The sequence below is a fragment of the Delphinapterus leucas genome, chromosome 2 (assembly GCF_059928025.1).
Source record: "Delphinapterus leucas isolate spDelLeu-1000000601 "Yukka" chromosome 2, BTC_Dleu_Yukka2, whole genome shotgun sequence".
Classification (NCBI taxonomy): domain Eukaryota; kingdom Metazoa; phylum Chordata; class Mammalia; order Artiodactyla; family Monodontidae; genus Delphinapterus; species Delphinapterus leucas.
Window position 1 is genome coordinate 68,871,771 of NC_143130.1, and position 22,414 is coordinate 68,894,184.

General features: G+C 41.9%; 2 protein-coding genes across 6 annotated transcripts in view; both read right to left on the reverse strand.

The window, feature by feature from the left end:
• Positions 1-11,762, reverse strand: part of KIF23 (kinesin family member 23) — a 35,436-nt gene extending 23,674 nt beyond the window's left edge. The window contains exons 1-4 of one of the 3 annotated variants that reach the window (XM_089907060.1): positions 11,605-11,762; positions 9,530-9,599; positions 8,303-8,431; positions 3,654-3,759 (exon numbers count right to left, since the gene is read on the reverse strand). In XM_089907060.1, the coding sequence (XP_089763186.1) occupies positions 3,654-3,759; positions 8,303-8,431; positions 9,530-9,599; positions 11,605-11,615 (316 nt within the window). In that variant the 5' untranslated portion in view covers positions 11,616-11,762. The remainder of the gene's footprint in view (positions 1-3,653; positions 3,760-8,302; positions 8,432-9,529; positions 9,600-11,604) is intronic. The other 2 variants (XM_089907058.1, XM_089907059.1) reach the window with 2 other exon arrangements.
• Positions 11,763-16,995: 5,233 nt separating this feature from the next.
• Positions 16,996-22,414, reverse strand: part of PAQR5 (progestin and adipoQ receptor family member 5) — an 88,310-nt gene continuing 82,891 nt past the window's right edge. For 2 of the 3 annotated variants that reach the window (XM_089907063.1, XM_089907062.1), the window contains exon 7: positions 16,996-20,519. In XM_089907063.1, the coding sequence (XP_089763189.1) occupies positions 20,278-20,519 (242 nt within the window). In that variant the 3' untranslated portion in view covers positions 16,996-20,277. The remainder of the gene's footprint in view (positions 20,520-22,414) is intronic. The other variant, XM_089907061.1, reaches the window with a different exon arrangement.

Sequence of the window (22,414 nt, forward strand, 5' to 3'; positions counted from 1 at the left end):
TGTGGAGAAACCCTCCTACCCCGTTGGTGGGAATGTAAATTGGTAGAGCCACTATGGAGAAGAGTATGGAGGTTCCTTAAAAAACTAAAAATAGAGCTACCATAAGATGCAGCAATCCCATTCCTGGGCATATATCCGGAGAAAACCATGGTTTGAAGGGATACATGCACCCCAGTGTTCATTGCAGTGCTGTTTACAATAGCCAAAACATGGAAACATAAATGTCCACTGACAGATGAATGGATAAGGAAGATGTGGTACATATATACAATGTAATATTACTCAGCCATAAAAAAGAATGAAATACTGCCATTTGCAGCAACATGGATGGACCTAGAGATTATCACACTCTAGGTATAATAGTAAGCGAAGTAAGTTAGAAAGGCAAATACCATGATAAAATTTATTATGTGGAATCTTAAATATGACACAAATCAACATATCTATGAAACAAAAACAGACTCACAAATACAGAGAACAGACTTGTGGTTGCCAAGGTAAAGGGGGGGTAGGAGAGGGAAGGAGTGGGAGTTTGGGATTAGCAGAGGCAAACTATTATATATAGGATGGATAACAACAAGGTCCTATTGTATAGCACAAGGAACTATATTCAATATCCTATGACAAACCATAATTGAAAAGAATATATATATATATATATATATATATATATATAACTGAATCACTTTGCAATACAGAAGAAATTAACACAACATTGTAAACGAACTACACTTCAATAAAATTTAAAAAAACACTCCCAACAAACAAAAATCCAGGACCAGATGGTTTCACAGGCGAATTCTGTCAACATTTAGAGAAGAGTTAACACCTATTCTTCTGAAACTCTTCTAAAAAATTGCAGAGGAAGGAACACTCCCAAACTCATTCTACAAGGCCACCATCATCCTGATACTAAAACCAGACAAGAATATCACAAAAAAAGAAAATTACAGACCAACATCACTGATGAATACAGATGCAAAAATTCTCAACAAAATACTAGCAAACTGAATCCAACAATAAAAAGGATCATACACCATGATCAAGTGGGATTTATCCCAGGGATTCAAGGATTCTTCAGTATCCACAAATCAATCAGTGTGATACACCACATTAACAAACTGAAGAATAAAAACCCTTTGATCATCTCAATAGATGCAGAAAATGCTTTTGACAAAATCAACACCCATTTATGATAAAAAAAACTCTCCAGAAAGTGGGCATAGAGGGAACACACCTTAACATAATAAAGGTCATGTATGACAAACCTACAGCTAACATCATACTCAATGGTGAAAAGCCTAAAGCATTTCCCTCTAAGATGAGGAACAAGACAAGGATATTCACTGTCACCACTTTTATTCAACATAGTTTTGAAGTCCTAGCCATGGCAATCAGAGAAGAAAAAGAAATAAAAGGAATCCAAACTGGAAAAGAAGAAGAAAACTGTCACTGTTTGCAGATGACATGATACTATACATAGAAAATCCTAAAGATGCTACCAGAAAACTACTAGAGCTGGTGAATGAATTTGGTAAAGTTGCAAGATACAAAATTAATACACAGAAATCTCTTGCATTTCTATACAGTAATAACGAAAGATTAGAAAGAGAAATTAAGAAAACAATCCCATTTACCATCGCATCAAAAAGAATAAAATACCTAGGAATAAACCTACCTAAGGAGGCAAAAGACCTGTACACAGAAAACTATAAGATGTTGATGAAAGAAATTGAAGATGACATAAACTGATGGAAAGATATACCATGTTCTTGGATTGGAAGAATCAATACTGTCAAAATGGCTATACTACAAGGCAATCTACAGATTCAACGCAATCCCTATCAAATAACCAATGGCATTTTCCACATAGCTGGAACAAAAATATTTTTACATTTGTGTGGAAACGCAAAAGACCCCGAATAGCCAAAGCAATCCTGAGAAAGAAAAACGGAGCTGGAGGAATCAGGCTCCCTGACTTCAGACTATACTACAAAACTACAGAAATCAAAACAGTATGGTACTGGCACAAAAACAGAAATATAGATCAATGGAAAAGGATAGAAAGCTCAGAAATAAACCCATGCACCTATGGTCAATTAATTTAGGACAAAGGAGGCAAGAATATATAATGGAGAAATGACAGTCTCTTCAATAAGTGGTGCTGGGAAAACTGGACAGCTGCATGTAAAAGAATGAAATTAGAACAGTCTCTAACACCATACACAAAAATAAACTCAAAATGGATTATTAGAGATCTAAATGTAAGACCTGATGCTATAAAACTCCTAGCACACTCTGACATAAATCACAGCAAGATCTTTTTGGATCCACCTCCTAGAGTAATAAAAACCAAAACAAAAGTAAACAAATGGGACCTAATTATACTGTAAAGCTTTTGCATAGAAAAGGAAACCATAATCAAAATGAAAAGACAACCCACAGAATGGCAGAAAATATTTGCAAATGATGCGACCGACAAGGGATTAATTTCCAAAATATACAAACAGCTCATGCAGCATCACACACACACACAAAAAAACCCAATCAAAAAATTGGCAGAAGACCTAAACAGACATTTCTCCAAAGAAGACATACAGATGGCCAAGAGGCACATGAAAAGATGGTCAACATTGCTTAGTATTAGAGAAATGCAAATCAGAACTACAATGAGATATCGCTTCACACAAGTCAGAATGGCCATGATCAAAAAGTCTACAAATAACAAATGCTGGAGAGGGTGTGGAGAAAAGGGAACCCTCCTACCCTGTTGGTGGGAATGTAAATTGGTATAGCCACTATGGAGAACAGTACAGAGGTTCCTTAAAAAACTAAAAATAGAGCTACCATAGGATACAGCAATCCCAGGCCTGGACATATATCCAGAGAATACCATGGTTCAAAAGGATACATGCACCCCAATGTTCACTGCAGCGCTGTTTATAATAGCCAAGACATGGAAGCAACCTAAATGCCCATCGACAGGTGAATGGATAAAGAAGATGTGGTACATATATTAAATGGAATATTACTCAGCCATTAAAAAGAATGAAATAATGTCATTTGCAGTAACATGGATGGACCTGGAGATTATCATACTAAGTGAAATAAGTCAGACAGAAAAAGACAAATATCATATGATATTGCTTATATGCAGAATATAAAAACTTAAAAAATGATACAAGTGAACCTATTTACAAAACAGACTCACATACTAAAACAAACTTATGGTTACCAAAGGGGAGGGATAAATTGGGAGTTTGGGATTGACATATACACACTACTATATTTAAAATAGATAATCAACAAGGACCTACTGTATGGCACAGGGAAATCTACTCAATATTCTGTAATAACCTATATGGGAAAAGAATCTGAAAAAGAATGGATATATGTATAACTGAGTCACTTAGCTGTACACCTGAAACTAACACAACACTGTAAATCAACTATACTCCAATGCAAAATAAACATTAAATTTGAAAAAATAAGCAAATTTAAAAAATTAAAATAACTGCTCAAAAAAGCAGGTTTAACACTACTCTGGCAAATTAAATGGGTTCAAGGCTGAACATAAACCAAGTATCTAAGCATCAAAAAAGTTTTATCAGAGGGAGAAAAAGAAAAATTCAACAAAACTCCAAGAATCATACCATTTTTGCCGTGAATGAGGTCATCTACCAAGGGATTAGCCACAACATCAAAGAGCTCCTTTTGGGTGGTATGAGTGCCAAATACTTGTTTAAATGAATACTGAGTCTGTGGAGAAGAAAAAAAATAAAAAGCACATAAACGGAATTCCACTATAGCTAGGCTAGAAATATATCTGTTTAAACATATTCAGATGTTTCCTTATGAACAATTAGATCTGGACATGAAAAAAAAAAATACCAATAGTCTTTAAACTTGGAATCTTTAAAAAATTCATGACATACTTAAATTTTACCAATTACAAACTGGTAAATATTTACAGTTATAACTACTGAAGAGACTGCAGAAAAGTCTTGTCTACTAATGCCTCATAGACTAAGGCTGATTTTGTTTTAATTAAGTGACAAAGGAGTTCAAAAGGTATTACAACGATTCAGTCATAGACTTGTGAAAATCCTCAAGCATTACTTCATATACTATTTTACTACTATCTATTTTTCTTTACAAAGGTGTCATTTAAAATGGCATAGCAGTATAAAACCAAGAGTTTTGATGTACTGCCTTTTTTTTCTTTTTTTTGGTGGTACGTGGGCCTCTCACTGCTGTGGCCTCTCCCGTTGCGGAGCACAGGCTCCGGACGCGCAGGCTCAGCGGCCATGGCTCACGGGCCCAGCCGCTACGCAAGCATGTGGGATCCTCCCGGACCGGGGCACGAACCCGTGTCCCCTGCATCGGCAGGCGGACTCCCAACCACTGCGCCACCAGGGAAGCCCTGTACTGCTTTTTTTAAACTAGCAAATAACTGTCAATATAATCTCATCTGAGTTTTGTTTGTTTGTTTGTTTATTCTTGGCTGTGCCACAAGGCATGCAGGATACTAGTTCCCTGACCAGGGATATAACCCAGGTGCACTGGAGTGGAAGCATGGAGTCTCAACCACTGGATCACCAGAAGTCCCTCATCTGAGTTCTTCTATGAAATAAATTTTAAATAAACTGTGACCTTTAAAAAAGAAATAATACTTCAATTATCAAATCTTTCAAAATATGACTATTATTATAAAGCATATCTATATTATCAGAAATATTACCAAACTCCTACTTGGAAAATAAGACTGGGGACTAGGGTATATATTTCAGGGTAAATTAAAATGCCCTAATTATCCAGGGACTGGAGTTCTATTCTTTCTATTTTTGTTATTTTCTAGCTTTATTAGTTTGTAGACATTGCAATTGTTCCTGTAGGCTTCCTGAATTTCTTGCAATTTTTGCTCCATGAATGTCAATGCTATTATTTGGTGCATGAGTATTCACTAGAATTTATTATGGATTATAGCCTTTGTCACATGGCCCCTTTTCCCTGTTTTATAACATTTTATCTTAAATTCAACCTGCTCACATATCAATATCATGACCCTTATGTTTTTAAAATTAGCAGTTTTGTCCCCCAGAAGGAGACACGTATAGATTAGGACTCAAATACATCATCACAACAACAGCAACTTGCACTTAACACTAACCGTGTCCCAAGCGCTGCCTTAGCATATTAGTGAAGCATTTTTACAACCTCTGAGGTAGGTACTATCAGTTATTATGGCTCATTTTATAACTTGTTAAAGATCACACACCTGCTTCAGCTAAGCCAACTCTCACCTGTGTAGAAGTTTTTATTCCAATCCTACAAAACAGCTTTAGAGTTCACAGAAAGAACAAAGAATCTTAGAACTGAAAAGATACATACAGGTTAGTGCTGACAGGTCAATGACCTCCAAGTCCTCATGAACAATCCCCACCCTCTTCCAGGTGAAGAAAACTGAGGCAAGAAGGAACTTGCCCAAGCTCATGAAGCTAATTAGTGTCAAAGCTATTTCCATTCCAACACTTCTTCCATTATCCAGTGTTGCCTTCTGTCAAAAAGCACTGAGAACTTTTAATCCCCACCAAACTTTTAGTACTATTTACACATACATGAAATTAACTCTAATAAAGAAGTAAAATTCAATAGGTCAGTTCTCAACTATTTTACATTCTCAAAGGCCTACTCCTCCATGAAGCCTTCCCAGGCCATTCCTTCATGCTTAATCCGTATCTACTGAGTGTTTGGCAAACAGGACAGATAAGGTACATATCCCCTAGACGTGTATATTACATCAGGGGAGAGACAATAAACAAGTAAATAAATCTATAGGTTGGGGTAAGTGCTGTCAAGGAAGTATAGAGAGTACAGACCGCGAGAGAAGTGGGAGGGGTGCTACTGCTTATGGGGGTAATCTGGACACACTCTCGGAGGAAGTGATTTAAGCTAAAACCTAAGGATGAGAAGCCATCCCGCTAAGAGCTAAGGGAAAAGCCCTGAGGCAAGATTCTGGCTTATCGAAGCAATTTAGGGTTGTATGAGTACTAAGAGGTGAGGTGGAGAGAGAGAGAGCAGGAAGATTACGCAGGATTGTGCCCATTTAAAAACTTTATTCCTTAGAAGGTTTTAAACAGGAAAATGGTGACCGGAAGGGGGGGCATAAATTAGGGTTGGGATTAGCAGATACAAACTGCTATACATAAAATAGATAAACAACCTCCTACTGTATAACACAGGCAAGTGTATTCAGTATCTTGTAGTAAACCATAATGGAAAAGAATATGAAGAAGAATATGTACATATATGTATAACTGAGTCACTCTGCTGTATACCAGAAGCTAATACAGCACTGTAAATTAATGGTACTTCAGTTAAAAAAAGAAAAAGGAAAATGTGAGGTCTGATTTCTGCTTTAAAAGATGACTGGCTGCTCTGTGGCAATGGATTAGAGAAGATTCAGAGTGGAAGCAGGTGGTCCAGCTGGCTTCAGCATAGTCTTGTTAATGTTACTCAAAGTGTGGTCAGCAGGCAGGCCAATGCCCCTCTGAGAGCTGTCTGTCTCCAGTCCAGGGGGAGGTAATTACAGAGGTGGAGGGTAAATGCTTAGAACCTCTGTAGCCATTTCACACAGCTGCAACGTCCCAGCATGTGATCAGTGGGGCTTATCTCTGAACAGATTATAAACCAGTCCTCTGCTGTCTAACTTTGCCTAACAGTTGTCTAACAGGTTCTTGTGGCAAAGCTGCACAAAAGTATCAGTCACCATGCACTGAAAATAAAAAAGCTGCTTCTTCACCAGTTTGAGAAGCACTTGTCTCCGTTAATTAATAACAGGCCTCAGACGAGGGTAGTGGCAGTGGAGATAGAACTGAAAGGACAGTTTCCAGATACACACTGGAGCAGAACTGAAAGGATCTACTAATGAATGGGATATGAGGGGGGACAAGAGAAAGGTAGGGACAGGGTGTCTGGTTTGAGCAAATAGATGGTGGAGGTGCTATTTATTGACAAGAAAAAACAAGGGAGGAAGTGATCTAGAGGGGAAAAAACTCAAGAGTTCTTTTGGACATGCCTGTGTGACATCCAAGCAGTGGACGTTCAAGTTGAGAGTTAGAGAAAAGATTTAGTCTGGAGATAAAAATTCCAAAATTATTACCATATCATCAACATGTAAAGCCATGGAAAAGTATAGATAGGGAAGAGAGCCCTGGGTATAGCCCAACCTGGTATTTAGAGGTTGGAAAAGGAGGCGAAGCCTGCAGACAGTGGCCAGTGAAAGACAGAACATGGAGAATTGGAGCGGAAGACAGGACAGTGCTGCTGAGAAATAGATCATAATGAAGACAAAGAGGTGTCCATCACATCTAGCAGCAAAGAGGCCACTGGTGGGCTTTTGACTAGCAATCTCCCCCGAGTAGCGTACACGAAAGAGTGAAGGCAGCTTGAAAGAAGAGATGACACCCTGAATTAATACCTTTTTCTGCATTCCCAGAGTCCATTTCTTTAAACACACCTCTGTCTTAACAATGAGGGTCACTTGCTTAGCATCTATGCTCCCAGCTAAGTTGTAAGCTCCATAAAGGCAAGGACCGTGTCTTACTCAGTTTTTAAAGTCTCCTTCTATGCTCCAGCTTAGCACATGTTTGTGGAACTGAACTGAACTCTGTTTAACATTTTACTAAAAATAAAAACACTTCATAAGAGAGCAATACAAGTATACAACGCCGGGGCTTCCCTGGTGGCGCAGTGGTTGAGAGTCCGCCTGCCAAGGCAGGGGACGCGGGTTCGTGCCCCGGTCCGGGAAGATCCCACATGCCACGGAGTGGCTGGGCCCGGGAGCCATGGCCGCTGAGCCTGCGCGTCCGGAGCCTGTGCTCCGCAACGGGAGAGGGCACAACAGTGAGAGGCCCGCGTACCGCAAAAAAAAACAAAAACAAAAACCATCAAGTATACAATGCCTATTAAATGTTATTTCAATCCCACACATGAAACTATATATATACATGTAACTGCCTAGCACAATCAGATATCATTCCACATTAATATATGCTCTAAAAAGCTATAATTATCCAATACAAGAAATTAATCATCTAAAAGCAATCTTCTAACTCCAGTATACCAAAGGTGTGTCTGTACAGCCCAGAAATTAAAGACACTTTTGATATGGTGGTTAGAGTGAAGTAAATAAGTCTTTCAATAAAGTGGAAACACATGAATGTTGTTAAATGGAAAACATGGAAAAGTCATTTAGGAAAGAACCTATCAATTAAAAACAGCTGCTTCCAATAGGAATTACCTCCTTATAGTCTCCATTTCGGTTGAGCCTGTAACCCTCAGGAGGATGAAGTTGAACTGTTGTATTACTGATCACCTCTATGCAACACTCTTGCTCTGGGAGGCTCAGTGGGCGTACCCTGCAGTACACCTGAAAATACACGAAGGTGCTTAAAGAACAAAGGTTGACTTTTTACCTGACTTTTCATTCATTCATTAATTCATTCATTCATTCAAACATTTGGTCTCTAAACTTAAGTATATATACTTAGAGCTGTGAAAGCCAAGATCTGCTACCCTGCTACCCAATTTGCTAATTGTCAAATGCAAACAGATATTTTAGATATGAATTTTAAATGCACATGATATCAAAACAATGAGAATTATTTGAAAAGCTGTTAGGATTGTCTGGAATTGGATGTCAATTAAAACTTGCTAGCTTAACACTTCATACACTAAGGTGCGCGATCTGAAATATGGCCTTCTTTTTTTTTTATTTAATTTTATTTATTTAATTATTGGCTGCGCGCAGGCTTTCTCTAGTTGCAGCAAGCGGGAGCTACTCTTCGTTGTGGTGCACGGGCTTCTCACTGCAGTGGCTTCTCTTGTTGCCGAGCACGGGCTCTAGGTGTGCAGGCTTCAGTAGTTGTGCCGCACGGGCTTAGTTGCTCCGCATCATGTGGGATCTTCCCAGACCGGGGCTCGAACCCATGTCCCCTGCATTGGCAGGCGGATTCTTAACCACTGTGCCACCAGGGAAGCCCGAAATATGGTCTTCTTAATCAGTGATAGGGTTGGGGAAAAACTTTTCAGCGCTATATGCAAAGCATCTGGTTCCCACAACTCAAATCAAGAGATACATTCCAGTGCCGATGAAGGGAAGATTTAAAAAGCCCAGAGCAAACCACCTTTCTTTTATTTGCCATTTGCTTTTAAAAGCAAGTTCCCAAGCCTGCATGAAGAATTCTCCAAGATAGTTGAAGAATATTTTTTCATTATCTAACTTTTCAAATATAATTAGTTATAGGAAGTATGCAACTGAAAACCAAACACTTCATTTTACTGGGCTAATGTATCCTACATAGAAACAAAGTTTCAAAGCTGGAACCAGCCTAAATAATTTAGTATCATCCTTTCAGCTAAATGTTCTTTGACTCCACTTCCACGTCTCCATCCCTTTCAACCATAAGCATAAGACACAAAAGGACTGAAGAAAGAAGACACACACAAATTCACAGGGAGACCTTACCCCAACGGGGTCTTTAAGACTCGTTTGGGATCCTTTTTTCACTGGTGGTTTCCTGGGTGTCTTAGTTCTCCTGGTCATAGATACAAAAACATTTCAGTTCAACACTAATATATAAAAGCTTCACCTGTAATTCATACAGAGATGACCTTCCTAGGGTTTATAAAATTATTCTTTAGCAGTTCCACAACACTATATCCCAAATAACATGAATAAGAATAAATTTCCTTAGTAGAAGAGTGTTTGCGGCATGGATAACTCAAAAGTAATTAAAATTTGGCTTAGGAGACATTTTTGCTACTAAAAAATAGAGATAACAGGCCCAAAATGGGGTCACTTGTGCTAAGCCCCACATCACCAAACTGACTCTTCATACCTAACTTACAGTTCCAACCTCTCCCAGGAGTAGAATCTTAAACCAGTCAATATGGAATCACCTGGTCAGCGCTAGTGAGGTAATCTGCCTGATAGACCCCTGCCATCCACTAAATGATGTTCACCTTGCCACAGACAATCCACTCATTGCTAGTATAATTCCCTTGTTCCATCCCCCTCTGCCTATAAAAAAAACTTCCATTTTGTACAGCTCTTAGGAGCACCTTTGTGTGTGCCAGATAGGATGCTGCCTGATTCATGAATCATTGAAAAAAGCCGGTAAGGTCTTTAAAATTTACCTAGTTGAATTCTGTTTTTTAATATCTATTTATAGTTCTGTATGTAAAATAGCTTATTCTCTTGAGCAACAATTTTACAGACACTACAAATTTGAAAAATCTACAGATAGTTGACCACACTTATCTCGAAAGTCATTTACGTAGGTACATAAGCACACACGCCGTGCCAACAGCCCACTGCCAAGGCAGACTGACAAGTGATCAACTTCAATAAATTATAAAAATGCAGAGGGAGGAATCCATTCTTTCATCAAGATTTGTCTTTACTTTCAAGCAACAAGGGATTACTGAATTCTCAAAACTATCATCCTTTGTCCTCAAACAAAATGTGGTCCCCAAACTGCAATTTCGTGCTCTCTTAAGTAGGGACAGTAGAAAAAGATATTTTGCTTTATTCACCATTTCTCTAGCATGCCACTCTCCCCTTTCCCACATTTATCTATAGACTAGAAAAACATTTAACACTAAGTGAAATTACTGGCTTGGATTTTAGGTTATTAAAATACTTCTTCAACCCCTTCCCAGATGAAACAAGCAAAGTCGTGTTTTAAGTGCAAAATATTACGGTAGGTTTACTTAAACTCAACATTTTTCCCCAACGATTTCGACTTTAGCCTCTTAAGAAAACAAGTTGCCTTTGCAAACGACTAGCTACGTGATGGTGCTAATTATAAAGGCAGCCCTCTTCTTTGCACAAGTATTTCTTTACCCAGCAGCAGTCAAGGAATTAGGCTGAGCTGCAAACGTCACCGACTCCGTGAGGAATGTGGGCGTGGGCTTTTGTGTCGGCGGCGGGGCTGCCTGAGACCCAAGAACAGAGCAAAATAACTGGCCTTCACCCGGGGGTGGTCGCGGCCCTCAGGCTACTGCGCTAGGCTAAGAAAATCACGCAGTGCGCTCGGACGCCGGGGCTCTCCGGGGGCTGAGACCACCTACCCAACGCCAACCCCAGGACACAACACTCGGCGCACCCATGAGACGACCCCCGGCCCGCACTAACTCCGCAAAATGCAACCCGTGGGTGCGGGCGGCAGGGGATGGAAAGGGAAACTTAAGAAAGGGTTGAGGCGGCGGTCCCGGAGCCAGGTGGAGGGCGACCTGGCTAACCCGAACTGGGGTTGCCGCCCAAACTTCCCCCTCCTCCCAACTTGGGGCCGACATTTCCTGGCCGAGCGAAGCGAGGGCGGCGAGCCGGGCGCCCGACTCCGGGCGGCGGGGAGCCGGACGGGGTCGACGCGGACGGGGTCTCCGCGCCCGGGCTCCCCCTGGGCGGTAGTGATGGGGGCTCCCTCCCACTTTGGGGGCCGCGGCCCGGGAGACGCGGGGCTCGGTACCGACGGCGTGTCCCGGGGCCTGCTGCGGCGGCAGGAGACGCCGGCCCCGGCTCCGCGGCCCGGTACTCACGCTGGCTTCATGGCAGCAGGCTCCGCGCTGCCCAGACGTGCGAGCGGGACGCCGGACTCGGTCGGGCGGGCTGGCGAGGACGGCGGGCCGTAAGGACCGGCCGCGGGCACCGGGGCTCGGCAGCTCAGGCGTGGCGCTCAGAAAAGCCTAGAGAAGCAGCTCCGGGACCAGGTGAGCTCGCGCCCGGCGCATTTCAAACGGGCCAATCAGTGCCCGCCTGCGGGAAAGGGGCGTGGCCTCAGGAAGCGCGTGCGTCTCCCGGAGAGGCGCTCGTCTCCTAGGCGACCGACGCAGAAAGGTCAAGGGCTGTCTGCGTGTCTGGGCTTCAGGGCTGGAGGGGGAAGCGGAGCTCAAATATTAGAAAATACAACCCCTTGAATTTTCTGAGGAGGACACTGAGAGTTTCTTCTCCCACAGCACAAGAAGTCCAATGGAAGGGCAAATCCAGGGTTGATTCATAAGTCAGCAGTGTCGTTCCGGCCCAGGAGTGTCCTATCCTCGGGCTGTACCCTGCGCAGAGTCTCAGACTCCCTCTCTGGCTTCCAGAGCATCACAACACCTTGGCTTCCTTTCTGTCTCTTCCTCAACCTTCCTGGGATCTCCCTCTCTAAAACCTCCAGCTCCTTCCAGAACCAGTCTTTTCTAAGATGAACTGATTCTATCTCACTTCGACCTTTGCGCCTAAACCAATGACTATCAAATACGCATCTACATCTGTGCTCTCATGGAACTGTAGTCCCATCTCCTCAACTTCCTATAGGACCAGACACCAGTAAGGATACACATAATTAATATCCTCGGCCCATAATGTTCCACATAAAGATGGTTCCAATCTCTGCTGTTACAAACATACAGTGAATAAACTTGGAAATTCATCATTTTACACAATGGCTGTGTTAAAGAGTATATGTGTATGTAATATTTCACAGGTATTGCCAAATTGTCCTCCACAAGGGTTGTCCAAAGGCACAATCCCACCAGCCATGTATGAGACCACGACCACCTGTTTCTCCACAGTTCTCAGATAGCAAAGTGTTACCAAACTTTTCTGTGACTGTTGATCTAATAGATGAAAAAAAGTCACCAATTTAAATTTCTCTTCTCTTATGATGAATGAGGTTGGGTGTCTGTGCCTATGTTCAATAGCCATTTGTGTTTCCTTCTTTGAGAACTATGTTCATAGCCTTTGCCTTCTTCTATTGGGTTTTTCTTATTGATTTGTAAAAGCTCTTCACATATTAAGAAAATTGGTCCTCATCCAAAATCTGAGTTCAAAGATTTGTATAGTTCATAACTTGGTTTTTATTTTAATTAGTTTATGTTGTTTTGTGACAGCTTAAGAAAAAACTTAAGGTAGCCAAATTTATCAGCCTTTTCTTTTGGGGCTTCTGTTTTGTGCCATACTAGAAAAAAGTCTTCCCCACTCTAAGATAAATTTTTTTAATCTTTTATTTTTCCTAGTGCTTTCATTGCTTTGTTTTTTATGTTTAAGTCTTTGAACCATTAGAACTTTATTTGTTGTCAAATGAGAGGTCTGTATTATTTAGGAATTGGGCTGGGCTGCTGGCCACTTACCTCTTAATTACACTGCAGCCTGGCTTTGGCCTCAGTCTTTCCACTGGAACTCTTCTCACCAAGAACACCACCTCATTGATGCTAAATCTATTTGATCCTTCCCCACCCTTATCTTACTTGACCTCTTAACACACTAAAAAAATTTCCCATTCCTCTCTTCCTGTGCCTTTGTTTTACCTCCTAGCTTTCTAACCCCTCTTTCTCAGCCTCATTTGTGAGTTCTTTTTTCTCCCTTAAATACTGTGGCTTAGGGTTTTCACCTGGTGGTCACTAGCTGTGCCCTCTCTGCAGGCACTCCCAACCATTCCTATGACCTCACATTTGCTCTTCTGAGCTCCAGAGTCATATGTCCAACAGCCTACTGAATTCTCCACCTGGGTGCCCCACAGGCACCTCACACCTAACACATCCTGATCTCTTCCCCTGAACCTATTCTCCCTCAGTGGATGGCATCACCATCTATCCACCCACCACAAGGTACCATCTTTGCATTCTGCCTCTCCTTCTGTTCCAACGTTCAGTCACCAAATCTTGACAATTCTACCAACTAAATAACTTTCAAACCCCTCCTCTCTGTCTCCTCGGCCACTAACATCTCTTGTCTGGATGACCGCAACAGTATCCTAACAGGCTTCCCTGCTGCCATTTTCCAATCCTGGTTCCATTTTGCAACCAGCTCACCACTAAATCACAGATCTGATCATATCATTCCCCTGCTTGTAATACTACAGTAGTTCCCATTGCTGGAGACCCTCAACAGGCCCTGGGGCTCTTCCTCTCCAAGCTCATCACCTATCATTTCCCCTTGCATCCCTCCAGCCATGATGACCTTCAGTGCCCTGAACACACTGGGCTCACACACCATTCCCTCTGCTGTTAAGCTCTCCTCCCTCCCTTCCTCTGACAATGCCTCCTTACCCTCAGTTCTCAGCAGATCTTCTGCCAACGACCCTCCTCTGGATGCTGGACCCCTGTTCTCTATCCACAGTGCGCTGCACTCCTCCAGTCACTGCACCTGTTGATTTGCTTTGGAGCTCGCATCCCAATTTTCAGTCGCTGCTTATTAGTCTCCTCTACCAGCTTATCCCCACATCCTCAATAGATGGCGCTGTTGCACCCCCCGTGCCCAGCAATGAAGATGTTCCATACATGTTTGAAGGAATGAATGAGCCCATCCCTTCACAGAACACCCCAATGGAGGGCTCAGTTACAATACACCACCCCCAGCTTTTCTTTTGGCCAGTTTCTTCTTTCTCACTCATCTATATCCTTATTAAAGCTCACTGACTTAATTTTTAATGCCAATTCATTATATCATTTTCTCTGTTCAAAAATGGTCAAGCACTCCCCACAGCTGGTAAAAGATTTGCATTTTCCCCTAGAATTAGAGATCCAGACCAGGGTGAGGGTAGAAGAGGGGTAGAGAGTACAACTGGGAGGCTTTTTTAAAGATCAGGTTTATTGCGGTATAATTTACATGCAATAAAATTCACCCTTTTTATTTGTCCCATGTATATATTTGACAAACATACACCATCCTGTAACCACTGCCATAATCAAATGTATAATATTCCCATCACACTGAAAATTCCTTGTGCTGACCCTTCGCAATCACCTTCCCTAGTGAATGGGTGGATTGTCATACAGTGGAATACTAATCAGGAAAGAAAAGGGAAAAAATTGACAGATGCAACACATGGATAGACTCTCAAAAGCATTATGCTGAGTTAAAAAAGAGACATTCTGGAAAAGACAGAAATCTAAGGAAAGAAATCAGAAAAGTGGTTGCCAAGGGCTGGGGATAGGGGAAGCTGTTTCCACTTTTTGGCGACTATGAATGAAACTGGTATAATTATTTGCGTAAAGTTATCTATGTAGACATAGATGTTTTCATTTTTCTTGGGTGGGATTGCTGGTCTTGCGGTAATCGTAAGTTTAACTTTATAAGAAACTGTACTGGGAGGATCTTATGCAAATCACTGAAGAGGGGCTGATACTACAGAGATTTGAAACCATAATTAATCCAATCTCCCAGCTAAACACATCCAGCTGTGGGAACCTAATAACCAGCAAGCACCAGAAATTACCAAAGCCCAGAGTGTTTGAGGAAAGGTGGTAAGCTGGAGACAGGATGCCTGTGAGCATCCAACACACTCAGCACACCCAAGGCTTCAGTGGCTTTGGCAACATAATCTCACATCCCCAGGCCATGTGACTCTCTCCCCAGGCCATCTGTAAAATGAATGATTGGATGTTAATGCCTTACATGCTCAAGCAACAACAACAAATCAGTAAAATCAACAAGCTTGGGGGAGGGTGTACAACTGATAAAAAAAACCACAAAAGATCTGAACAGAACTTCAAATGAATAACATACACAGAAGGGGAGCTATCACTTACCCAAGGTATTTAGACTAAGTATATGCCCTCAGGCTCAAGACAAAAAAAAAAACTTGAAACATATATTGAATTCTAATTAGTTGGCCTTTTTGAAGACATGGGTTAGTAGTTCTGAAAGGACATTCTGTACATTCCAGGATTGAGCAAATAAGTAAGTACATTGTGGATAATGGGAACCAAGTTTCTCACTGTTAGAGAGTAATATAAATATCGAAAAGGGGAAGGGTGAAAAGTACCTGGGAATTCTTTGTACTATTTAGCAACACTTCTCTAACTATGAAATTATGTCCAAAAAATAAAAAAGAGACAGAGAGAATGGTTGGACTGTATCAGTGCTTCTTAAACTCCCTTATGGTATTAAAAATCACCTGGGGCTTCTGATAAAAATTCAAAACTCCAGGACCACGCCCACCCCCAGCACCCTCGGTGAGTCTTCTACATCTGTACATCTGTGCATCTGCGCCCTGCGCATGTGCATTTTATATCATCACACACATTTTTTAAAGGCTAGATTAAATTTTCTTTGAGGCTCGCGGTTCCATGCTCTGGGGGAGACAACATGTAAGCCAGTTTTAGAAACCCGTTTCTTAACACGGAGAGAGTGTGTGTGACAACCATTTGCTGAAGTACGTTTATTACAGAGTTGAAGAATTCATACAAATACCAAGGGGCCATAGGAAAACCCCTTGGGCAATCTCCCGGGAGGAACATTCAGGAGAAATTTCATAATTCTCTGAGTCATGCCGATGTCTTCTGGAGCTATACATTTCAGGAATGAGTGGCCTGATTTCTATCCTTCCAATAAGACAAACCCTTACTGGCCTTAGGGCCTTTGCACTTACAGCTACCTGGACCTGAAATACTCTCCCCCACATGCTGGCAAAGTTGGCTCCTTTTCACCCAACCAGTCTCTCCTCAAATACCAGTTTATCAGAGTGCCCATCCTATCTCAGCTGCCCCACTCCTCCCCTCCCTAGTCCCTCACCAGGCTTCTTTTCTTTTCTTTTTTTATAAATTTATTTATTTATTTATTTTTGGCTGTGTTGGTTCTTTGTTGCTGCACGCGGTTTTCTCTAGTTGCAGCCAGCGGGGGCTACTCTTCGTTGCGGTGCGGTGCATGGGCTTCTTTTGTTGCGGAGCACAGGCTCTAGGTGTGCGGGCTTCAGTAGGTGTGGCTCACGGGCTCAGCAGTTGTGGCTCGTGGGCTCTAGAGCGCAGGCTCGGCAGTTGTGGCGCGTGGGCTTAGTTGCTCCACGGCATGTGGGATCTTCCCGGACCAGGGCTCGAACCCGTGTCCCCTGCATTGGCAGGCGGATTCTAAATCACTGCGCCACTAAGGAAGTCCCAGGCTTATTTTCTAAGCACTTACCATTATCTGAATTTATCTATATCTCTTGTCCTACTGACTGACGTAGAACATCAGCTCCATGAGGGAAGGATGGTTTGGGTTTTGTTCTCTTCTGTATCCCCAACTCCTAGGACGGTGTTTGTTCTATATATACCAAGCACTAAATAAATGTTCACTGAATGACTTAACAAAACACACGTACAGGAATCTATTTCTCATGATGAATGAACATGTTTGCAGTGGGGTAGGTGAAATATAACCAAGTCAAGTGAGAAACGGAAGGACTTTCCTATAATAAATACATTTTATTTTATTTTTTCTTCCACACAGTTTAAGAAAACCAGACATTAGTATAAGTTGGAAGAACATCTCTGAGTTTGGACACAGGTCTCTGCCTTTTCATCCATAATGGATTGTCGACTGGAAAATCAGAGGCTGGCATTCAACAATATGTTATAAAGTGTTGTTATACAGTGTTAATAGCTGTTTCATATAAAAAGGGTACCATGCCCACAACAAATTTGGGACACAGCAGATCCAAAGGAAAGTTTTCTCCAATGCATCCGAAAACAGCATCATTCTTCCCCACCCTGCCTTCCTCAGAACATCTCCTGGGAGCTGAGTTCCTTCCACAAAAAACACTTTGAGAAAGATTGCAGCAGACCAAATATTTAAATCACTCTGTACTCAAAAGGCTTCTAAACATCCCACTTCTAATTCTAATCAACAATGACAAATTCATGTCCTTAGAAAGAAGAGGGAGAGTTCCTTTCTAAGAACTGAGCAAAGGAAAATGAAACTCTGGGGCAATTGACTAGATGGCCTCATTCAAACGTATCTTGAGTTTTATCACAACAGAAATGACTGGCAAGTTTTATAGTAGTGTTTCTCAAGCAGGAGGAGGGGGAAGAAATACATCTCTTTAGGAATTCTCTCCCCCGTCGCTCCCCTTTGGAGACAGCAGTGGGACAGCCTTTGGAGACAGCAGTGGGAATATGGTACATCTCTAAAGTGTATGTACATCTCTAAAGAGACATGAAAAAAATGTGAGAACTGCTACATTAAAAGACATCTTCCCCGTGAGGTTTCAACTGACCCACTGCCAAACTTTGTAATTTCCGGAATGGCTTAGGCAAAACTATACTCACATTAGACTTCATAATACTTAATGATAATGAATATACTTAATGATAATGAATATATTTGAACCCATTCTCACTCAACATTAAAAGCTTCCAAATCAGTGTACTGCAAACTGTTGTAAAATTTTAATTTGTAACACTGTCCAAAAGTATACAATGGGACTAAGTTTACCAAACTTATAAAAGCGTTATGAAACACCTGGTCTTATTTTGTTGATTTAACATTTCATTTTCATCATTAGGTACGCTGAAAAAGCAACGTAACCAAAGATTAAATTAAATAATCTAAAAGCCCTTCAAATTAGTCACCCGTTATCTTTCAACTACTTCTGAGCTAAATGAAGAACGTTATTTTACTCTCTATAAACAAGAGAATTTAAAAGCCTTCATGCCTTTGGCACTACTAGAATGGAGTATTTAAACTTTGTACCTTTGTCCACCATAAGACTGAAGTTACAATAACATGAAATGGAAGCCCATAGACCCTGCTGGAGTAAGATTCCACTAACAATGTCAGCCTCTTGCCAAAAAAACAAATTTTGTCATGCAGCTGGCAAAGAATGTACCCAAAATTTACCAGCCCATATAATTTTATCAGCCTACCTTCCCCAGAGGAAGTAAACAGATAATCAAACGAATGAAATCATGTTTCTTGACCACTCGCATCCAATGTAAATTGTTACTTGTCCTCAGAAGATTGGATGATGATCTATTTATAAGGCCATTCGAGTGTCTGTGCCAGTAAACCATAGAGGCAGTATACTAAGATATGGGGGTGCTCCTGAGTCAGCAAAAGAGGATCCCGCATTGTGATGGATGGCCCCTTAAGTCAACAGACAAGTGCACAACAGGGGGTGATGGGCTTCTGTTAAAAACTGTTTTGTGTCAGCATTTCTGTACTCTCCGAAAACATCATGAAACAGTGAACTTTAATTAGTGATGCAACAGATGAGAAAATACTCAGTGTTTTGTAATACTCCACAGAGTAGAAAGCAGGGGACACATTCTTAGGTGGTGGGTTGCTAAAAGTTAGACCAATCACAACAAAGCTGATAGGCTCAGTACCTTCTGGAGTTTGTGACATCAGCGTTTCTGCAAGTTTGGCCCATGGCCCTCCTGACTCAGAATCACCTGGGGGACTTTCTCCAGTGTAGATGGTCTCCAGGAAACCAACATTTTAAACCAGTAAAGCAGCATCTCCTGATTTGCCTGGGGAATCTACATTTGTCACAAGCTCACCACGTGTTTCCATCCCTTTGGCAAGGTCTTTAGCATCCTCTGCACGTGAACCCGGAACTCAGCAGCATATATGAAATGCTGAAGCAACATCAAATGTATAACCTCCCCAAATATCGTGATGTCATTGGCTTAAAAGGTGACAGACAAGCACAGCCAATGCCCACTGGGTAACACATTTTTCCTGTGCTGTGGAATACTTGGCAGCATCAAACTGGTGACAAGAAAACAGAGCAAAACACAACACATAACACTTAGCCACAGGCTGTGGACTTGTAAGAAAATCCAAATCTATCGTGACATGGGAACCTTGCATTGTGAAAAAGAATGTACTTGTAGGAAAAGAGGACTCTCTTTCTATTCATTCCCTTCACTAGGTGGGGAAAGGAAGAAGACCGCTCCCCAAGCCAGGTTTCTTCATTCTGGAATTGCCTTCCCAGCCCCCAGGGCTCCCACAGACCCAACTTACTCTTTCTCAGGTTCCCCTACTGACCTTTCCAGCTCATTCTCTTCCCACTGTGGGAGCTCTTGGGAGAGGCTTTGTTACATGAAACTCATCAGATGAATCACGTTGCATTCTGCAAGAGTAACACTACGAGGGTAGTAAAGCTTAATCCAGCTACTTCATAGTAAAGCTACAAGGGAGGTATGCTTAATCCAATTGTTTAAATAGGATTGGAGAACTCACTTTACATAAATTAAAAACTAAATGAAATATTAATGATTTGCCTGAATAAGGACTTACTTGAACCCATGTTCCCCTTTTAAAACCACACATACGGAACCAATGCACGTCTAGAGAAATGTCCCCATGTCAATACCTTATTGACATGAATCCATTCAAAAATGCCAAGACACCAACCATTATAAATATTTTAGGCCACTATACACTGGTACCTTGACACTGGCTTATGGTGGTTAGGAAGTTGTAGCTTAATGTTGACACTTGGCACAAAAAGCTTATGGTCTGCATTATGTTTCTTTTTTATGTAATTCTGGCTCAGGAATCCGATACAGAGCAGCTGAGAAATAAATTATGTTGCTGAGGTTGAAGATGAGGCACAGAAGTATGGCTCCGGCTATCTGAGAGAACAGCAGGGGCCTGGAGTGGGCCAGGAGCCATTCCTTCCTTAGAGTCTTGTCCAGAAGGATGGCTTCCATCTGCATGTGTGTGGCTAGGATCACACACACATGAAACAGCTGGTGACTATGACCTATAGCAAACACACAAAAGACCACCAAGATCAGCAATAAAACAGGAATGGATTGATACATGCTATGGCATGTATGCTAAAAACACTATGTGGTGTGAAAGAAGCCAGATACAAGAGACCATAAATTGTATGATTCCATTTATATCAAGTGTCCAGAAAAGGGAAATCCACAGAGACAGAAAATAGAGTAGTGGTTGCTTCAGGCAGGGGTGGGAGTTGGTACATGGGCACAGAGGATCTTACTGGGGTGATGAAAATGTTCTAAAACTCCTATATGGTGATGGTTGTACAGTGTGGTAAACTTACTAAAAAATCATTGAATCATATACTTGAAATTAGGGTATTATGTAATATATAATATATACTTTAAAAATTTATTTTTAAAATGTAATATGAGAAAAATAAAAGGGCCATCAGAGCAAACCAAATCCATTTTTAAAACAACTTATCCACCAGTCCTGTTTTTCACATGAAAAAGTTCTGCCAAAGGTTACCTCTTGAGAGCTGTCACTGATCAGCTCAGATTCTGACTTCAATCCCAAAGGAGAAGCCAGCCAAATTTTCTGTTGGCCTCTTATGAGGTGCTCCTCTCCCCACTGCTGCTTAATCCCAGACACAACCAGGGGCTCTTCCTCTCTGATAACTTACAGGACCCCAGTCACCATGTATGCATCCCCAGAGGGTGGGAGTCCAGTGCAGGGTGGTTGGAGTGAGCAGGGATGTGCTGACTTGGTGATTGGTGAGAAAAGGAGTCCATTGCCCAGGGCTGGGGACTGCTTTGGGGGACAGCCTGCAGAAACCATGTTTCACGGGCTGAGTTGTATCTCCCCCTCCCAAATTCATATGTTGAAAGTCCCAACCCCCAGTACCTTAGAATGTGACCATATTTGGACATAAGGTCTTTAAGAGACAAATAAGTTAAAATGAGGTCACTAGCGTGGGACCCACTCTGATTGGTGTCCTTCTAAGAAGGGGAGATTAGGATGCAGACATGCACGTACACAGAGGAGAGACCATGTGAAGAGAAATGGAGATGGCCATGGGCAAGCCAAGGAGAGAGGACTTGGAAGAAACCAACCCTGCCATCCCCTTGATCTCAGACTTCTAACCTCCAGAATTATGGGAAAATAAATTGCTGTTGTTTCAGCCACCCAGTCTGTGGTTCTTTGTTATGGCGGCCCTAGCTAATACGACACAAGAGTTAAAGATTCTCCTTCAGTTAAAGAAAGAAAAAAAAAAGAATTCAGTGTTGTACCCCCAGGACTTGACCCAGAGTAAGTATTCAATAAATGTGTCCACAGAAGGGACCAGCCTGGCCATCTGCCCAACTGAACAAGAACAGAGTCAGGAATGAGGATGTAGGAGAGTTGAGTAGGTGGTCAATGAATTCCTTAGGGCAGGGAGCTGCCAGCACTCCAGCCTGCATGCCCCAGGGAGGAAGTGTGCCTGGAGGGGCCACCCCTGCCTCACTCAAGCCATACTACTGGGCTGTATCCAATTTCCAAATCTGTGTGTGATGCAACGAAGTGGTTCCTTATCCAGCAAGAGCCGTGTACTCTAAGGACACAGGGCCAAGCAGAAGGAGGTGATCAGCTGTGCTCACCAACTGAGGCACAAACCTGTCTCTGTTAGGGCAGGAGATCAAAAGACAGAAGAGCCACGAGCACCGAACAGATGTGAAATGTGCCTGCAGCAGGAAGAGTGATTTCAACAATCCCTCCTGGCAGGAATAGGGAGGAACTTCCTGTGGGCGTTGGAGAGGGAGCCCAGCATCTGACTGACTGTTATTTAGGGGCGGAGAACTTTCCAAACCCTTTGTTAAAGATCTGTTACTAACTGCCCGTCTGGCCAATTTCCCCCCATAGGAGTGTCTTTCTGCTCTAGGCCCAAGAGGA